General features: G+C 38.7%; 1 protein-coding gene across 1 annotated transcript in view; it reads left to right on the forward strand.

The window, feature by feature from the left end:
* Positions 1 to 20,004, forward strand: part of syt6a (synaptotagmin VIa) — an 84,552-nt gene extending 64,548 nt beyond the window's left edge. Inside the window, exons 4-7 of the mRNA XM_026153692.2 lie at positions 6,321 to 6,441; positions 7,357 to 7,528; positions 10,738 to 10,888; positions 13,664 to 20,004. Of these exons, the coding sequence (XP_026009477.1) occupies positions 6,321 to 6,441; positions 7,357 to 7,528; positions 10,738 to 10,888; positions 13,664 to 13,735 (516 nt within the window). The 3' untranslated portion in view covers positions 13,736 to 20,004. The remainder of the gene's footprint in view (positions 1 to 6,320; positions 6,442 to 7,356; positions 7,529 to 10,737; positions 10,889 to 13,663) is intronic.
* The last annotated feature ends 698 nt before the right edge of the window (positions 20,005 to 20,702 follow it).

Below are 20,702 nucleotides of genomic sequence, written 5' to 3' on the forward strand. Positions count from 1 at the left end.
CTACCGGCTTCTGGATGCTCATATTTCACCTCAGTGCTCCATCAAAACAAATGATCTGATTTCCTTGAGAAGCTCTCTGTATTTATGGTCATGCTCCACCATCGCTGGCAAATATGGCTCAGAATGCTTAAAACCTCACTACATTTTAGGCTAATACATAAATTAGCAGCAAGAAATCATTATTCCCCAGCAGATCCTTGAGCTTCAAAGTGAAGAATAAAAATTTATGTAAAGCCATAAAAGAATATTTTTGACTCACTGCACACTCATGCAGGCATTTTTCTATTGACTTTGTTACTTGTTGACAACATCCAGGGGCCATTTTTAGGAACAAATTGTTTGTGTTAGGTGCCTCGGACCCTTCATCATTTTATCACCTCGTCTGAGCCCTCACATCTCTCATAAGCCCCACCCCCACTCTTGTTGGACTTCTTCAGGGGTTGTTCAGTAATCTCAACATTATTGCTTAGAGGGCAGAAAAGCAAGGAGCCTTCTCCTTGGCACACAAACTTTATTGAACCACCAAATGATTTTACGACAAAATCCCTTGCTCGTATTAAATTCCAGATTGGCAACATAAAGAAGGCACAGATGGTGCAAGGATTTAGTTAAAACAGAAAACAAATACAGTATGATGTAGTGTTCGATGTGAGACTGTGTACAACACTCTGCAGCTTAATGAGCGGAAAAGACAGCAGTATTGAGCAGAGTGAGGCACAGCAACAAAAAATAACCAGCAGCTCTTCTCTCTTCACAGATCAATGAGCGATAGTCATCAATAACATCAACCCACAAGCGTGACTTTTATAAAGAATCCAGAGGAGACCAGATACTTAGTCACTTCAGACTATTTCTCATGTGTGTTCAGTGTAGCTATTCTGGGAAGGTCTTTAAAGGGCTGATAAGTAGCATTATTTATTAGCTCTGACTGGGACTGAAAGCCAAATTCGTTGTAATAAAACATCGTTATGGTAGAATATGACAAGAAAGTTGTTTAAATTATTTAGCCTCAATTCAGTTTTATTTTTATATTACCACAACACTGTGCTTTATATAGCAAAGTAATGACAATATTACAAGAGGGACTCCATTGGTCCGAGAATCCCCTGTGAGCTAGCAAATGGCAAAGGTAAGAAGGAAGTCCTCACTTTTAACAGGGAAAGCCCTGAAATAGGCTCAGAGAGAGGCAGCCACATGCCTCAACCCCTAAGAGCTGACCTTTTGGGGTTTGAGGCGAAAGAGAGAAAAGAGGAGAAATGAGAGAACAACAAGACAGCAAATAAAAGCACAAGACTACACTCACTGGCAACTTAGGCATTTAGGCATGTAGACATATTGAAGTTCACCTGGTGGAACTTTAAATGAAACTTCAGAAGAAAAGAAAGATAATTTTATGGATTTGAATGTGGTGTGGTTGATTGCTGATCTACTGGGATTTTCCACACGGGGTCTACAGACAGTAGTTTGAGAAAGAGAAAATATCTATTGAGCAGCAGTTCTCTGATGCCAGAGGTCAGATGAGAATAGCTAGACTGTGTTGAGCTTATAGGAAGGCAAGACTAACTTAAATAACCACTTGTTAAAACCAAGGTAGGCTGAAGAACACACATCTATGCCATGGAGAATTAAGGCAGTTCTGAAGGCAAAAATCAGTGGGTCCAACTTGTAGTCCATTTTGTATTTCAGTAAAATATAGGGTCAGGTCCTGCTGTTCAGCAGAGCATCAAGAGTGATGATGCATAGTAATTATCGTCAAAGCTGCTTTTGCAGTGACCAGAATCAAGTCATTAGAGCCTCTTATTTTTTTGTTTGGGTTTCTGGCAAAGTGTGAATTACCAAAATTACAGAGGGGATTGCCTAACATATGAAACGAGAAAAGACTGCCATGTAACCCATTTATTTCAACAAAGTAACTGTATTCTAATTATCACCTATTTAAGGGGTAACTGTAACGGAATACAGTTTTTGCATTTTAAATACATAACACCGGGACATGTATTCGGTGTCAGACATGTTTGCATTGCTAAAAAAATTCATTTGGTTTAATCTAGAGGTGGAGCTGAAGGAGGCTGAGCATGATGAACATGGGCATGCACCCTGACTTGTTGTGAATTCTTCAGACAATTCGCATTGCATTTTCCCAGTTTGTGGTTAATAGTTCTCACCGTGGTTTGCTGGTGTCCCACAGCCTTAGAAGTAGCCTTATAAGCCTTTCCTGACTGATAGATGTCAGATACTTTGTTTCTCTGCTGCTTCTTTGGATGATGTGTAGCTTTTTGAGATCTTTAAGACTACATCACTTTGTCAGACAGATTCTATTCAAGTCATTACTTGATTCAATAGATCTGCTAGCAATCAGGCTTGGGTGCAGCTAGTGAAACTCGACTTAGCTTTTTTTTTATGTGGTTAATCACTAAAAACTGGATTTTCTATTTACTCGGGTTATCTTTGTCTAATATTAAAACATATTTGATAATCTGAAGCATTTAAGTGTCACAAATGTGCAAATAAATAAGAAAACACTCAATACCTTTTAACAGTTCTGTACCTAGAAGCTCAATCTGATATTTTTGTACCAGGGAGCTGGCGTGTTGAGTCTGACTGAAGTGGATATTTGGTTTCTGATATGCTCATCTGGGTGATCTATAAAAGTTGAGTTCTCCATTACACGTGTCAAAACAACTTTAACCGAGTGCTCTAGTTTAACATCTTATCATTTGCCAATTAGCACCAAGTCTGAGAGTGCAGTCTCATAGACCAAAGCACTGACCGAAAATGAAAAGTTCAGTAATCACCGGGATCATTCTAGGCCTTCAAATCAGTGGTGATTTCCCTTCTTTTCATCCGGCCATCATGAGGCTTTTCGCTTTGAGCAAAACATCTAAACAGTTTTTTGATTGATCGCATGAAAAAAACTTTAAGGCTATCCATCCAATTGTTCTTTAGAGAATTTAATGTGCACTAAAGAGACACTTGGACTTAAAGTGCCAAAACACGCCTGAGAAATTATTAATGCAGTGCAGATGTTACTGACTGGCACCAAAACAGCCTGCATTTCTACAAGAACAATCAAAGTGTCACTTTATGCTTTTACAACGTCTGACACTTCTGCTGTGCTCTCACATTATGGCTCAACCTTCACACCCTTCAAACAAAATCCCTCACATCGGCAGCGCAGAAAGCCAAATCTCAGCTGTATGTCTGAGGAGACGTTAAGACTGCAGCGCTCAGACAGACGTGTTGGGATTTGCCAATCAGTGCTGTTCTCACTGAGCTCATTCAGGGTGATTAGGGGTCTGTTTAACCTTAATACTCTTTTGGCTAATAACTCACATTGGACAGATAACAGGACACTCATTCTTCTTGAGACTATTAGCTCAGCAGGGACTCAACGCAGGACTGTCAGCTGTGCTTAGAAAGTTTTCGACTATGAGAGCTCTTATTGGTGCAAACCTGTTTTTAAGACTGATTCACACTTTGATTGCGTGTGTAATTGGGTTACATTTCATTGGAACCCTAATATGTGAATTGGATGTACTCTGTTTTAATTTATTGCCATTGGCAATGATCTGGAAACATCTAAATTCTGACAGCGGTGAAAGATTCAATTCTCTTTGGCAAAGTAAATACTCGTCTTCTGTTGCCGTTGATACCAGACAACAACAACTCTGATGATGGATGTCTATGGAGGGGAATGATGGTGATCAGGTCACAAATATGATCCAAAACGTAAACTATACATTCATTAAAAACATACAGATGCATGAGATGTTGCTACTTCCTACATCAGTGCAAGAGTGAGATCGTCTGTGGCTGCTCCTCCAAATATGGTCGCATGTGTCTGTAACTTCATTTAGCTGTTTATCTTGTTGTCACATTTTGGGACTCTTTGCAACATATTTAGCCTGTTACCACATGTATTAAATAGGTGGCTTCTAACAATACTTTTGCGATGGGGCGTGGTCTGAGGCGTGGCTGCGAGGGTGGCGGACACTCCTGGACGGCATCCGCAATCACGCCTCGCCGGCTTTAAAGTCTATATTGGGTCTTGAGTTTGTGTTGTTGTTCATGTGTGTGTTTGGTTGCGAGCTGAAAAGCTGCAGCCGTGTTTGTAACAGCAACCATAAATAAAAGAAGTATGCTGAAAAGCATGGAAACTTTGTCGGGTCTGTCGTGCCCAATCCTGGGTTTTGGCACCACTGTAATAAATCCACGACAGACCCGACCAAGTTTCTATGTCCAGGTGCGTCCGCCTCCCTTGCAGCCACGCTGCAGACCACGCCCCACCATAACTTTATTTAAAGATATAACACATTTTTGGGCCAGCTTGAAAGAAAGGCACATGCAAAATGTAAAAGTGAGATCAGAGGTCAAATGTGACCATACACCAGTATCTTTTTCTAAATAGGCAGTAACATTTTAAGCATTGTTTCAAAGATGAAGGAGATTTTTTTAGGAAATCGTATTTGACATTTAGGAAGAGGTCAAAGGTCCAAGGTAATGTTATATATCATCCTCTATGCCTATATGTCGTCAATACAAACAACGGCATATAGGCATATCTATATATGCATATATAGGCATATATGCCTTAATTAAAGCATAATTATGCTTTAATTATAAATTATGCTTTATAATTAGCTGAAACTGATGAAATGTTGTGGTGCACTTAGAGAAGACTGACGAAGAGAACAAGAAAGGAGTTCAAACACAAGTCTTGATTTTAAATATTTCTTTTTGATATATTTAAGGTCCATTGAAGCAAACAAAAAAAAAACATTTGCAAAAAGTGCAAACATTTCAGTCTGTGTTGTGCTTTCCTCAGTGTAAAATGAGCCATGCACCATTAGTCACCCCATATGTGGCTCACTCTACGGGTGACATTGTTAATAACTTGGGCTTTGATTGGACACAGATGAATCCAACTACCAGCTGGTAAGGTCATACCAAACACATTAGAGTAATATAATTCTGAAACATTAGCACTTTCTGGTGCACATAATAAAACACTGGAAATGAGATCTACATGTACAGATAAACAGAAAGCGGGTCAAATCTAATCTGTTTAACTAATTTTATAGAAAAATGCACTTGACTCTCAAATTAATTTGTCTCCTTGTGAACCTGTGGCATTGCCTCAATGTTGGGTGGAGTCCCACTCTTTACTCCAAAAATAAAAGAGTCAAGAATCTCTTTGCACATGTCAGATACAGTAAATATGTACTGGATTTTTCTATAATTGTACAGATGTAAACATTTCAAAATGATGAACGTCGTGCAAGTCGTGCAAAATACAGAAGACATGTTTTCTGCTTTCTGGGTTTTCATTCACTGAATAATTCACAACTGTTTTTCTCATAATCGTTTGCAAATGCAAAGTCAGAAACTGATCAAAGGCTTTTTGAAGTTCCACTAACATCTCCTTTAGAGATGTCTGGCCTTAAACTTAATGCAGGGTGGACCCTTTTGGCCTTGAATAACTGCTTGAGTAGTGTAAAATGTATGCAGAGGAATATAGAACCATGGCAAGCGATTAAATATTGACACGGATTGCAATTAGACTTCAAGGTGGCTGTAGAGTCTAAGTAAGCTCTTTTATAATGTAACAATCAATTAAGAAATGTATAGTATTATGTATCTGTCTAGAAATTATTAGCTTCTTCCATCATGCAAATTAATCTTTAAGGTTCCTTGCTAGTGCTTACAGTTCCCTTTTGGGCAGTGCCGTCTTTGTTTCAAATCCAACTGCAGTTTCATATCCTCACATCTCTCTGCTACCTCAGTCTAACAAAGAAATCTCATCTTAAAGACAGAGGAACTCTAAAGAAAATGCAGGCAACCCTCCAAACTGCAGTGTACTTTATGATAAAAGTATATGCTGCATTAAACCTGAAATGGATGGTGCAGAGATTCAAGAACAGAAGCACAATGCAGCTGCTTTTTGGTACCAATAAGGGGAAATATTGCATTATTTTGCATCAAATTGACTCTTTAATGCATCTTTGTGTGTAATCTGTGCTCTAAATAGATAGCTAGTCTCAGCTGTGAGACTAATCGGGGCATCAGATATCTTCAGAATCTTCAGAACAGATAACCCAGTAGTGCATTATGCAGTCCTAGCTTCACTCAGTCTAAGTGCTGTAGTGGTTACAAAGAGCCGACTTTAAACAAAATATAAGCATTGATCCCAGAAACAAACCTTCAGTAAGAGACATAATGTACATCACTTCTCCCTGAATCGAAGCACCGGGCTGAATGTCAACGTGAAACTAAAAGAGATTCTTTTTTTTTCATCTGTGCTCGTGTTTGTTTTCCCGCAGGAAAGTGTCGACCTTGGAGAGATCATGTTTTCACTATGCTACCTGCCCACTGCAGGCAGACTCACACTTACTGTCATCAAGTGCAGGAACCTAAAGGCCATGGACATCACTGGATACTCAGGTGTGTTGTGTTGTGCCTGCACTTTCAGCTGCACTGACTCAAAATGAATGGTGCTCCTTTGAGAATCCAATTGTGAGCATGTCAAATTAAATAAACAAAGGAAAGCTCTCTCCCTAATGCTGCGTTCTGTTTATATCAGCAAATATTAATAAGCAGCACTTGCAATATTAAGACAATGTCAGCAAATAGTTTCAGGCGGTGTGTTTATTTTAATGTCCCGCTGTTCCACTTTTTCTATTAAACATTTTCCCTATGAAACGTGACATTTATTACACGTTAAATGCCAGGCTTTAGGTGTAATTCGGAGTGAAAGAGGTAATTTTCTTCCAGTTTTAAATGACATTTAAATTTTTTTTATGTTATTCACAATTTTAATCCTTGGAGTTTTCGTGGATTTAGCTGACTGCCATTATCTCGATTTACTGAACCGTGCCTTTAAGTATATCGGGCTGTATGCTCTGGCTTTTTTAAGGTGGCTTACATCTGATTAGTGTAGTATAATAACTCATGCAAAGTGATTTATTACTAACAGATGAAAATTGAAATCAGCATTCAGGAGACTCTCTCAGTCATGCTTTTTAGCAGTTTTCTATGGCCTCTCCTTGTCTTTGGTTAGATAAGACATTCACTCATCTACGTTTATGCACATTACTGATTCCTGGTTCCCCCAGTGTTGCTTTCATGTTAACACTATTAACACTGTATTCATTGGACTTCTTTGAAGATGTTTTGGCAGTCAAAGTAACCACAGAAGCTTTGTTGTTTTTAAAATTTGCCAGAGGCTTTCGTGATAATTGCTGCTCTGGCTGCTCCTGAAAGAGACGTACAACTTGGAAGTTGTCCAAACGTAATGATATTCAACTATGAAGACACATTTTCTGCCCTTGTTTATCCTGTTTTCCTCTCACCTATCAGATCCCTACGTGAAAGTGTCGCTCATCTGTGATGGGAGACGTTTGAAAAAGAAGAAGACGAGCATTAAAAAGAACACCCTGAATCCCACCTACAACGAGGCCATCATCTTTGACATCCCACCGGACAGTATGGACCACGTCAGCCTGCACATCTCCGTCATGGACTATGATTTGTACGTATATACTTGAGTTGCTCATTCAGTAATAGTGAAAAAATGTTTCGGCTTTTTGTCTGATACATTTTTATCCATTTGCCTTTTCATTGAACATATGAAGCTCCCACAGCAGTCATGATCAGGCTGACCAGATACCAAGAAAACTAAATGTGAGGAAAACAGTGTTTGTGTGGGAGATGTTTGCAATGCTGGGAGGCAGTCTAAAATTTCTTGAAAATAAAAAAAATGAAATAAATGCACATGTAACCAGATTTCTATTTAACAAATAAAGGCCAAATAACTGATTTCACAAAGTAAATTTTCTAAGTCTCTTGCTAGGTAAATGCAAGAAGGATAAAGGGTATAAAGTCCTGTATTGTCTTTTATTTCAGTGTTATTTTAGCAGCTGTTCTGTCAGCTGGGTTTCAGTGGGGATGCATCCATAGATCGTCAAACCATATCCAACAATTTAAGTAATTTCTTAGCCGGTTGTGACACACATACACTGTGTCACTTCATGCCCTATTTTCACTTGTGTGAAATTTAATATACGTAATAAAAACCCTTTCCTGACTTCTTCACACGCACTCAGTAAAAGTAATACTTTAGAAAAGTTCACATCCTGCAGAGTATCTATTTGCTGGCACATATAAACTACAGTTTATATGTTATTTAGTTTTGTTAAAAAAAAAAATACTAATTTATATATTACTTGTACACCTCAGAATTGGTTCAGTTTGCATATTTCTAGGCAGCCTCAGACCACAAAAGCACAACATTGTCATTAGTGCCACAACTGACTGAAGCGGACTAGTGATGGGATTTCCGGCTCTTTTTAGAGAACCGGCTCTTTCGGCTTGGCTCACTAAAAAGAGCCGGCTCTTTCAGCTCCGAACCGGCTCTTCAGGTTGTTTTGTTGCTTTAATTAATTTATTATTAACAATAATATAAAATTATACACAAAAGGAATTACTAATGTAATAAAAAAGTTGTTTTATTTATATATGTTTATATATACTTCTGAGTTTTTACGTACTTCTGAGTTTTTACGTGCTTTGGGGTTTGTACGTGTTTTGGAGTTTGTACGTCCTTTGTCTCTAGGGGCCACCGTAAATATACTTTTATTTATTCACTCCACATAAAATTTTTAAATAAATCATATAATACAAAAACTAACTATTCACAGTTCAACTTTTAACTATTTAAATTTTCAGCTTTTTCCTTTTAAATTTAAAGTTTAACAACACAAAACACTACAAACCACAACACAATTAAATATAAATTAAAATATGAAAACAAAAAGAACATGCACATTCTCTGTCATATGGACCTGCATGAATAAACTTTCGGAATCCTTTATCATCCGCAACTGAAAATAGTTGTGGATGATTACTATACCTTTCTAATGTGACGTTGATGTCCCTGGCTCTCTTTCTCTCTCTCTCCCTCGCGCTCTGTTCCTGTGCTACTGCGAGTGTAACTACTGCCCCTCCCCCCTCTTCCCAGCGCAAAGCACAAGGCTCGCGTGCGGAGTGAAGCGAAAAAAAGTGTGAGAGAGAGAGGGTGTGAGAAAGAAAAAAAAAAACAACCCACAGCTCGCGATAAGGAGCCGGCTCGCCTCGTTCACTTCGGCTCTAAGAGCCATTTCGTTCACTAAAGCTGACTACAGTCATGGTTGATGCTGGCATACATGTCTGTGTCATATGTTGCTGTGTGACAGGCAGACTGTGGATCCAAATGCAGGAGGCAGATAACAAACCTTGACTCAAAAAACAGCTTTATTGCTGTAACTCGTGCAAAATACAAAATAAGAAAAATTTAGACTAGGCAGGAACCAAGAACATATGGAACTGGCATTATGGAAACAATACAGACCACACAGGGCACGTAACCTCAGGGAGAATGCGACAAAGAACGACGGGAGACTCAGACAACAAATACACACCAGGTAATGAGGGGAGAGGAAACAGGTGGGAGACACAGTGGGAACAAATCTGGGATAACGAGATAAGGCAAGTAGGACAAAATACAGAACAGGAGCAGGAAATAAATAATACAGAAACACAGGCACAAACCTACAGAAGACAGAAAGACAAACAAACACGGAGATGTGACTGACTGAGGAGACAAAACTAACTACAAAAACAGGTATGACTGACATAGTAATGTAGGTCTTTATGGATTCTTAACACATCCAGACACCTCTTTTGCCAACATCATTCCCATAATGTCTGCTACTGAATATGCCTGACATGAGCTGGGTTAATGAGGTCATCCGAAGCTGCCACAACCAATGACCATTGCACAGCTGCAGGCTTCAATCATCTAGAAATGGAGAGCATTTCCTCACCAACAGATCTTAATACTCACATCTATGTACAGACAGGAGGAAGGAGGCCTCATATGAGATGTCTCCTATCTTCTTCTTTGTTCTGCTCTCCTTTTAAGAATCGCCACAGCAGACCATCTGTCTCCATCTCACCATATCACATGATCTTCTGTCACATGGACGTTCTGCATATCCTGCCTCACTACATTCATGAGTCTTCTGCCCGGCAGCTCCTCCTTCAACATCCTTTGTCCAGTATATCCACTATACAGGACAACTTTGCCCAGCCTCCAAATTAGTCTCCACCTGACGTGTTTCTCTTATAAACTGATTTATAATCCTACACCTACTGGTCCAGTAGAGCTGAAGATGCTTTTAGTGTTGTATACACGTTATAGTCCTGGTGTATAAAGTCTATTTAAAACACAAACTTTCTTTTTGACTGGAATAATCACATAATCATTTCATTTGAAGTAGGAGACATTTTTTATGGGGAAAACCCCCCAAATATATATATGTATATAGATCATATTTTATCTTTCTTATTAGCAGAGCAGTACCAGGATTAGAGGTGCGACCCCAAGTGCTTTCTTTACAGTCTGCTATTATGCAAGGAGAAAATCCAGTGCTGTTAATAATCTCGGGGATTATGTGTTTCCTCCATTTACACTTCACATTGTTAGGAGAGCAGAGATCAGCTCTGAAGCGAGTCAGTTCTTCTGCCACAGAGCGGATCAGCTGCAGATCCACCGCGTCAATCGGCGGGACAACCACACTCAGATTTGTGTCTCCTCTGATTACAAAATGGGCGTCTTACAGTTATAAACAATGTGATGTATGAGATGTCACCTCAAGTTAAATCAGACGTATTCATACCAGTATGCATGTGTCCCTACAGGGTAGGTCATAATGAGATCATTGGTGTGATGAGGGTCGGATGCAGTGCTGAGGGACTTGGCAGGGACCACTGGAACGAAATGCTGGCCTATCCGCGGAAGCCCATTGCACACTGGCACCCCCTGCTGGAGCCCAAGAAATCTGAGAAGGAGGTAAGTTTGAGGATGGATTATTCTGTACGTGTTTATGATTTTGGATGAGGAATCAGGGTGCTTAGCTGGTAATTCTCAGCCTACTTAAGGAACATTGCTATAGGGAAGAGGATTCAAACTGTGAAGGGCTCTGAAGGAGAGACTTGAAGAAAGATGCTGCTTGAGGTTTGAGTCACAGGTCCACGGAGCGCTTTGCAAATTAACTTTAAAGTTAGTTGTTTGTCTAATTTGGCTCATTCATCAATACACTTTGGAGCAGCCACTGGAAAACTGCTTATTGAGGTAATTAAGTGTACTCTTTATGAGAATATTGATATCTCTAAAAACCAAAGCAAAATCCATAAACATCAAAAAACATGATTGTTGTAAAACCTGGACTTCCTGGACCTGGAACTCTTCTTGACCAATCGATTAGTGCAATGATAGCTGTCGGCACATGCATTAGCATCGCACAAACAACAAATAATAATAGATAAATTGGCTTAGCACAATCAGCAAGAAAGACGTTGACAAATAGAAGTTAAGAAGCGACTAAAAAGCAGCACAGTTTTACTTTTTATGTGTACCTTACAAGTAGGAAGTCAAAACTTAGAATTATGCTACATGTGTACCAAAGATTATAATGACATAGAAAATATTTGCTTGGTTTCTTTAAAATATTCTATATTATTGTTACTTTTTAAAAGTTTCCTGTTTTTTTCAAATGGGGCCTATTATCCTAAAACTGTAGCTCCATATATTCATTCTCAGACTGAAAGTAATCCCTATGTTTCTTATACCGGACTTTGGTGAAGCCTGTCAGTTGTTCCACTGTCTCTAATGAGCTTTTCTTTAAGCCAAGCTTCTTCCGATTGGCTGATCCTCAATAATAGAATTTTGAAATTGTACTTGGGTTGGTCTCCTATGATCAAACTGGCTCACATTAGTACATTACAGAAATCCCTTCCTCCTGACATCATACGGAGCCAAGTGTAGAAAAAAATGAAACTGAGCTTTTAGAACAGCTTACTTACATAAAGGCTTTATTCAAAAGTTAACCTTTGCCTTTCCCCTTTGTATATACACTTACCAGCCACTTCATTGGGTACACCTGCTCAACAGCTCATTAGCACAAATACCTAATCGCTCAATCACATCAGAACAACTTATTTAGACATATAGACATGGTCAAGAGGACCTGCTGAAGCTAAAAGTGAGCATCAAAATGGGGATAAAGGGTGATTTAAGTGACATTGAAAATGGTATGATGGTGCCAGACTGGTTGGTCTGAGCATTTCACAAACTGCTGATCTACTGGCATTTTTCCCTCACAACCATCTGTAGAGTTTATAGAGAATGCTCAGAAAAAGAGAAAACATCCAGTGAGCGGTAATTCTCTGGGCAGAAATGCCTTGTTTATGCCAGAGGTCAGAGCTGCCTGGCCAAACTGCTTTAAGCTGAGAGGAAGGCAACAGTAACTCAAATAACATTTCTACTAAAGCTTTCCCACCAGGCTTGTGCTGGTTCTTAATCTAGAGCAAACTCTGTATTTCATCCACTCCTGGCAGCTAAGAATAGGAAAGTGAGGCTGCAGTTTATGCAGGCTCACCAAAATTGGATAAGAAAATTCGGGAAAATGTTGCTTGCTCTCATGAGTCTCGATTTCTGTTGCAAAATTCAGATGGTAGGATCAGAATTTGATGTAAACAGCAACCTGCATTGTATCAACAGTTCAGGCTACTGCTGGTGGTGTAATAGAGTGGGGAGATGTTCTTGGCACATTTTGGGGCTCCAAGTAACAGATTATATTTTTTTAAACCTGACAGCTAACTTAAGTATTGCTGCTGACCATGTCTATGCCCCTATGACCACAGTTTACCCATCTTCTGATGGTTACTTACGTCGGATAACGCACCATGCTTAAATCATCTCAATTTGGTTTCTTGAGCGTAATGATGAGTCAAATGGCCTCCACAGTCATGGGAGATTCCCATGAAGAATGTGACACCAACAAAGTGTATTAAGCAACTGTGTCGTGCTATCATTTTAACATGGATCAAAATCTCTGAAGGTTTCCATGACCTATTTGTAGGTGATGGAAGGCAAAAGGATATCCAACCCAGTACTAGAAAGGTGTACCTAATCAATTGGCTGATGAGAATATAAGAAAAAGAACCAAGGAAACACATACCACGTCCACTTTCAATGCAAATGCAGCTACAAAGCAATTATCAATCAGAATACACATGAAGCAAATTTAAAAACCATGGTAACTTTAGGAAGTAGTGAGAGCATTGCTGAACCCATGGCAACAAATTCAGTCTTTAATTCTGCGTTATAGAAATTGCCGTTCCAAAACTTGATGGATATTTAAAGCAAATTTCATTATACACAAGCCAGCACTAAAGATAACAACTGTGGCTTTCTTTATTTCTATTATAATTGCAGCCAAATCATAAGGCTTTTTACAGCTAGATGTGACTCTATTACATTTTGCATCATTAAAGAAAGTTTTCTGGAAAATAGCTCCAAGAAAATGAAAATAAAAGAAAGTTCTGCGGAATAAGGTGTAGGTGATTAGGGAGCTTTCTTTGTTTTGAATTCAACATTTTAAGGCACAGAAGAAGAAACAATGATGAGATTTTGTATGTTTAGTGCTGAGGTTTCATGCTACTTTTTTGTCACTTACTGAATGTTCTGACACACTGATTTGACACCTTTGTTTGGCCGATATTGAAAGTGAGCAAAGCGACATATGTGCCATAAATCACTGCCTTGTGTCTGTGTGCCCTGTAGTGGAAGGCGAGGACAGCCAGCTTTGACAGCCAGGGCTCCTGCCCTTCACCCAGGCCCCCAGCCAGTCCCTGAGCAGAGCCACCTGTGACCCAGCAGCCCAGAAGGGGGTTTCCGTCCTCCTGCTAAACCACTTCCTGTCTGTCTGATTGAGGAGAAATACAACCCCAGCGTGTGTCCCTCTCCCACTTTCTCCCTCTGTTTCTCCCTTCCTCGAGTCTAGTCCCAGAGCACTCCCAAGAACTGATCTCGGACTACCGTCCATCAGTTAGTTGTGTAAAACCAACTCTGTTTTCGGGTAAAAATTTAGGGTCCTCAATTTCAAACGTGGGTGTTTTGATGGCCCGAAGTCATTTGGCGGACATGCAGTCTGCAGATACTGAGCCGTCTGAGCTGAGACGAATTGATTCTGGTGTCCTCACAGGAGACTTTTTAAACACTGAAGATTCAACATTGCACTGCAGAGACGTTTGATGAAAAAAAAAGAAAAAAGCTCAGTGGGATATCACTCCTTGAAAGCAGTGGAGGTTTCACAGAGGGAAGCTGAGGACATGGCCTCAGCAGAAAAGGAGAAGACCTTAAGAGATCTGAAGCTTTTTCAAAACTCTACAGCTGTATAAGAATAAATGATGCTGAGTGTAGCATTTTGGAAATATTAGATATAAAACCACTCCACCATTCGTTATTGTTTGTGATGCTCCAGCTGAGTTTGCTGTACTTCCAGTTTCATCACTAACAGAAGCAATTATCAGATCTCCATCTTACTGAAGAGAGGCTGAATCAGACTGAAACTAATATATTGTCAGCCTGACAAACTGCAGCTTTGGTGTGTTTTCAAAAGCAGACATTTCACATGACAAAGAAGAAAAGCTGCAAGATTATTGGGCTTCACAGCAGAGCAAATTGGCTGCATTGCAGATTTTTTTCGGGTCTTTGTCCATTTTCAGCGTAAGAGGTAGGAGGTTAAATTACCACACAAAGGCACAGCCAGATTTTAAAAGACAAAATATTATTTTGACACACAAACGTTTTCACAGAGGGAGCTGCAAAGGTTTCTGTAAACAGTGAAAATGCGAGCACACTTTACACACCCTTACCTCTTTCTCTGTTTGATGTTGCAATCTCACCCTCTTATCCAGGTGAAAACTCCCACCAACGCTCATGTTTTCTTTCAGAGAAAAACACCTTTCAGAAACACTTTTGTCACATATTGTGTTTTTTTATGTTATTTTTTTCATCTGATTTTGGTGGATGTGTATAGCTTTATGTACAGGCATCTGCTGGTTACCATATGTATGTTTTATCTAAACAGAAAAAAACAGAAGAGAAATATAATGATAAGGCTAGATTTAAAAAATGACTTTAATTTATGTAGCCTTGTTGGTGGTAAGGATTTAAAATATTAAATGAAAAAAACAACTTTCTTGATGTTTATGCTGTCTAATTATACTGCTGGATTCACTTACAGGGATAAATTAGGCTGGATCTGTAATATGTGGCATTTGGAGGATATTTGATGTGAGAAAATGTTTGATCTGTATCAGTATTATTAATTTGATTGGTCCCTGGTAATTATTGGCTCTCTTTACAGTAACTCAAGTTTTAGTTGGATAAAAGATGATGGATGCAGTCTGCGTATCTATGGAATATACACCTTTGATATGTTTGATACAACTGCCTTTTACTCCAGACATCATACCGAGTTACAGTTTTGAACGGATCGTTGCATTGCTTTATCGTACTGACTTTACAGACTAGCAGCTGCAATGCTGCACAAGTGACGATGATGCAATTTCAGTCAAGCTCCCTCATAACCCTTACATACAATGGATACTAAATTTGTGTAAGTTTAATTAAGCACTTACTTGAACAAGTTATGAACTCGGGTTTTTTTTATATCCAATTATGTTAAGCTCATAGACTGTATATAAAAGATGTCTGCAGCCAACGTGATATGACCCTTTGGTTAATAAAGTCCTGTTGTGAAGCTTTAAGCTGCCCATTTTTACCATTACCATGTTGGTGTTTTGGAGCCCTATGTGTTGAGAGAGGGGTGGATGATGCTGAGAAACCGAGGAACACTCCACTCTCATAGGGACTCATCGGTAGTGTTGGGTGTACCATGTTCCAAAGTAACACATTATATAATATTATTATATATTAGTATAGCATTTTTCAATATCACAGTAATTTAACATATTCGTGTACTACATTCAGTACTTACATTACAGTTACAATTTTGTCATTACTTACATTCCAAAGCGTCACTTTTTCTTTAGAATTAAAAAAACAAAAACAAATCAAACATGGCCTTTTAAATGTATATTTACACAACAATCAGATGATTTGGAATGATGATCTCAGAATGGTCTACACCATTTAAGGAGTGGAACTTTGGATATTCCTTTTATTTTTATTGCACGAAAGAACAAGAGCGCAATGGCAAAGTGCAAACTACATCTACAATAGAAACAGCCACATTGTACTGCTCACACAGCATTGGCTCTTTGCAGGCATCTGCACAGATAGCATGCTAATGCAAAAGCTAGCAAAGAAAGCACATTGTAGGTTCTGTGTTTGTAGGTGACACTAAAAGGCAGATCTGATATGTTTGTCCTCAGTGAGACAGGGATTTGTGTCAGTTTGTGCATTATAGCTTTGGGTTTATATAGTTAGCTGATTATTAAAGGAAAACACAAAATTAATTTAGCAAGTGTAACCAGTTAATTTCCCGAATGAGTAATTATGTAATGTACTACATTACTTATGAGGAAAGTAATGAGAAATGTGTGATGTATTACTTTGGAGTAATGACCCAAATACTGCTCATCAATCATAGCCTAGGCCAACATAAAGCACATTCTACTTTATTGTTTTAAATGCTAGTGGCAAATTTGACAAGAGGTTTACTGAGACTCATTGAGCAGAAGGGTTTTTCTTCCTGTAGACTTGCAACCTGATGAGTCAGCCTCTACTATTTATTGGAAGAAAACTTGCCTAAGGCACTTTCCATATTGGCTTCACTTTTCAAACAAGGAGGCTATGTTCATCTTTTATTTACAGTCTATTGTTTAATCCCCCAAACGTTAACTGATTTCTGTGACTTTTTTAGTTTTCTCACAAGTACTTAAACAATGTCAGGAGACCAAATCAGGAAATTACCTAAGCTGTCCTTTCTCATATGGATCACACAATATGACATAATCTGAAGTTCTGTCACTCCCAGAAATGATACCTTTTGGTTTTAACAAAGACTAGACAGATCATGCAGGAGACATTACAACCATTCAGAAGCCGTGAAACTTCCGGACTGTTAGCTGCATCACTCCCAAATTAGCACAATCAATTATCATACAGACTTTGTACTGAGGAGCTGACAGGTTAAAGATCATCTAATGCAACAAATATTTGAGCTTTTACAGATTCTCCATCATATAATAGTTAGAAAAAGTCAGCACCCAGAACTTTCAGTGCATTTGTAAAAACACCTAAGATTAATAGTATGCTGCAGCAGGCAGGTTTTTATTTATTTATTTATGTATTTTTTATTCAGGGCAGATAGCAAAATGAAGCACAAATTGCAGTATCACATAAAATGAATACAAGCCATTTCATAGTTCCTAGCTGGTTGCCGGCATGGCCTTGACTGCTCTCTTATGATCAAGTTTGACACTTATTAAGATGAAAAGCAGTTTTTTAACTGAAAATATTTCGTCATGGACCTTTACGCCGAGGCCACTGAGATTCCAAGGTCAAGGTCCCCGAAATTCAACTTTATACAAGATGTTTTGTACATGCACGTATGATATCAATTTGAAGCTCCTAGGTCATGTGATTCTTGAGTTATCGCATAAACAGACTTAGATGTCCACACCACCTGCCCACCAGGTGTGGTGACGACAAAACTCCATCAGCCTTTTACAGCAGAGAAGGATGGGTCGGGCGTGTCCTTCCTGGCCCACCATGTCCCAGAATTCATAGTGTGGCCCAGCCAATTCCAGTTTTCAACAATGGCGGTCGCTACTAAGTTTTAATATTACTCTTATTAATCTTTCTGGGTCACAAAATAAACTTTTAAGATATTTTCAGGCGAGAATGTGGGCGTGTAAACTCTGCTTGGTTTATCAAGATATCACACATCTGCAAAAGTGCGCCGACATTTTCGGAGGCGTCTGTTACCCACCAGCTCGATAGCTAGCTAGCTAGATAACAGCAAACTCCCTGCACATCATTTTCAAACCCCCCGCGGTCTTTCGCTACTCAGGTTAAACATTATATATGTGTCGCTTAGATAACTTTAAAATGTTATTGTTTGGCTTTTTTTACTGTTTTATTTGTTCGTGAGTAAATCAGTTTGGCTGAGATTAAAGTTATAGTTTTCACACAGCTGAATAAACGTCAAACGGAAAACTGATTAAACAGACGTGTGAATGATCGAGAATTTACGTCAGTGTCCTGTTATATTTTAGATAGAAAGGAGCAGATGGCCAAGTTTATTAAACTCCACCGAGACAGCTGGTGACGCAAAACTGAAGGCTGGACTGTTCAATTTCACAGCCGCTCACTTCCGGTCTACCCGGCCTAAGGAGGACCCGGTCCACGTAGACCGTCAGGAGGATGCAGCCTATGAATTTGGACCCCCCACAATGTACTTTTTTTTTTTTTAATAGGCCAATCTCTCCTTCAAGGTTACTTTGTGGTGAACCTCCGGACTGCTCTCATTGAGGATGTATTTTTAGTCTACCACTTGTGCATCTGCTTTTTAACGTGGACCCCAATCACACAGAAACTCCTTTATCATACTAACCTGACTTTCATGTTATTTTATCTCTGGTTATGAGCGCTAGCTATCCAGCAAAAAATCCAGTGAAAAATAGTCACCTATTTTACTGTTTTTTTCTGGCAACTATATTCTTATTTTTTATTACTACAAGTTACCCTTGTTAATAAAGATATTCTGTGGTTTTCTGCCTACCTGCTGCATGCTCATACACAACTCTTTGTAAACAAAACAAAATTTAACTAAAGCTATGCTAATATTGTATAATTAGGGATTTTTTGTTTTAGCTTTGTAACCAGAATAAACATTTATTTCATAATTTTCTGGAGTTAAAATCAGGACATTTAGCCCAGACATGATAATATGCAGAGTAAATGTTAAGCAGCGAGGCTGACAGACAACATTTAAAGATTATATTTGGTAGGGCTTGTACAGATAAAAAAATTTTCTGACATGAGGACCATTTATTAAATAGTAATTTTGTGTTATAACATCAGCCTACAGCAAATTTAATCTAATATTTAACAATGTTCTTGGCAATGGCACTCAACCGTCTAGACATCTCTGGCAAAGGAATACTTAAACTGCAGGCTGCTGTACAATGAACATGCTGTTTATCACAGAGTCTGTGAAAATGTCATTGAAAAGTTGGGTCCAGATATCAAGACATGAGCAGATGGATTCAGCAGACCGAGTAGGGCCTGTTTTAGTAATTTCCTTCATGGGAAGTTTACCCAGAGAGAGCAGTTTAATACTGCTGTATTTCCGTAAGAGGCTGGGATGACAAAGCGGGGGCAGCTGATGGGTGGACAGGTCAGTATCTATAGAGCAGTGGCATTTCTCTAATTGGCACTTGTTACCATGAGAGTGAGTCAGTGCATTATTGTTTGTGCTTGGTGTAATCCATCATAGCATCAACACCCCTTTCACAGATGTTTGAAATTTGCTCTCATCCACGCAGTTTTCAATGGTGAAATTCCTCTGTAGACTAACACCAATATTCATCGATTTCTAATATCTTATTTAAATGTAAAATCTGAAACATGTGTTGAAATATTATAATGTAGTTTCTGTTCTTTTATAAAACGTACTTTATGATGGTCTAACAATGTGGTGTGTTTTCATAGTAGATAAAATCTGTTAAATCAATTGCCTCAGTTTATGGACTGTTTAAAGACCTTCCTTCTTTGCCTAATATTGTAATGTTTCTTGATATGATCTCATATCCCTTCCAACTGTTATGATAGCACTGAATTTCCAATTTTTTATCGGGCATTTTGTATATGTAATAATAGAAATGTTTGAGAAAATGTTAGTTCAGACAAATGTCTATTATGGGTTCCTTTTAGAATTTAGATCATTATGGAGATTCAAACGCTGAGTGAACCATTGTGTAAAAAACTGAAATGGCATAGAGTATTTCCACCGCCTTCTTTGTGTCTTAACAAGTCTGAAAATCCACATCAGAAAATTGCTTGTTGTTTTTTTCTCCCATGGGGCGTGATGTGTTATCAGTTCTGTGACATGATTTTCTTTTCTTTGATTAAAAGACTTCTGCAAAATAGGCTCTGTGCTGAGAATTTTCTGGCAAACACACCATATAATGACAACACAGCCAGCGGCTTAACAAGCAGGACTGAGCACGGAGGAAATGGGATTCCGACTGAATCTAATGGTCGAATTAAATGAGGGGTGGACACACACACACAGCACACAGCAGTTAGGACTTGACAGGCTCTAATAAACTGAATGGCATTTTCATAGTTTTGTTTGTTTTGTGTCATTTTTTATTTAAGATACTAGCTAAGCTCTGTATATATTGTATTTCCTTTATGTGGATTTGGAAGACTGTTATCCATGTTGCATTGCAGGAATAATGAGCCTTCAGTTATTGATTCTACTGGATTCGTGTTCGTGAGAGTGTAAAAACTGAGTTATAAGGGGTCAATATGATCAGCTTTTCACCAAGTAGTGGGAAGGTGACCTCAAGAAAAGGCCTCCAATAATGCTCACTAGCATGTTTGGCTACTTCATTGATTTTTCTTTTGTTATAAAGGAAGTGTTCTGCTTATTAACACTCCACATTGCAACAGTTGAGCACGTATTATTCAAGAATCCACAATAGCATTTTTCTAAGAGCAGAAACAGAGCAGAGAAATAATAACCTCTTCACGCTACACTAACTGAATTTGTTATTTCGAGTTTGTTACGGGCCACTTCTTCAGATCACCCTCAGAGGTGTTCTCTAGCATTTTCGTGAGA

Source organism: Astatotilapia calliptera, chromosome 20, assembly GCF_964374335.1.
Source record: "Astatotilapia calliptera chromosome 20, fAstCal68.1, whole genome shotgun sequence".
NCBI lineage: Eukaryota > Metazoa > Chordata > Actinopteri > Cichliformes > Cichlidae > Astatotilapia > Astatotilapia calliptera.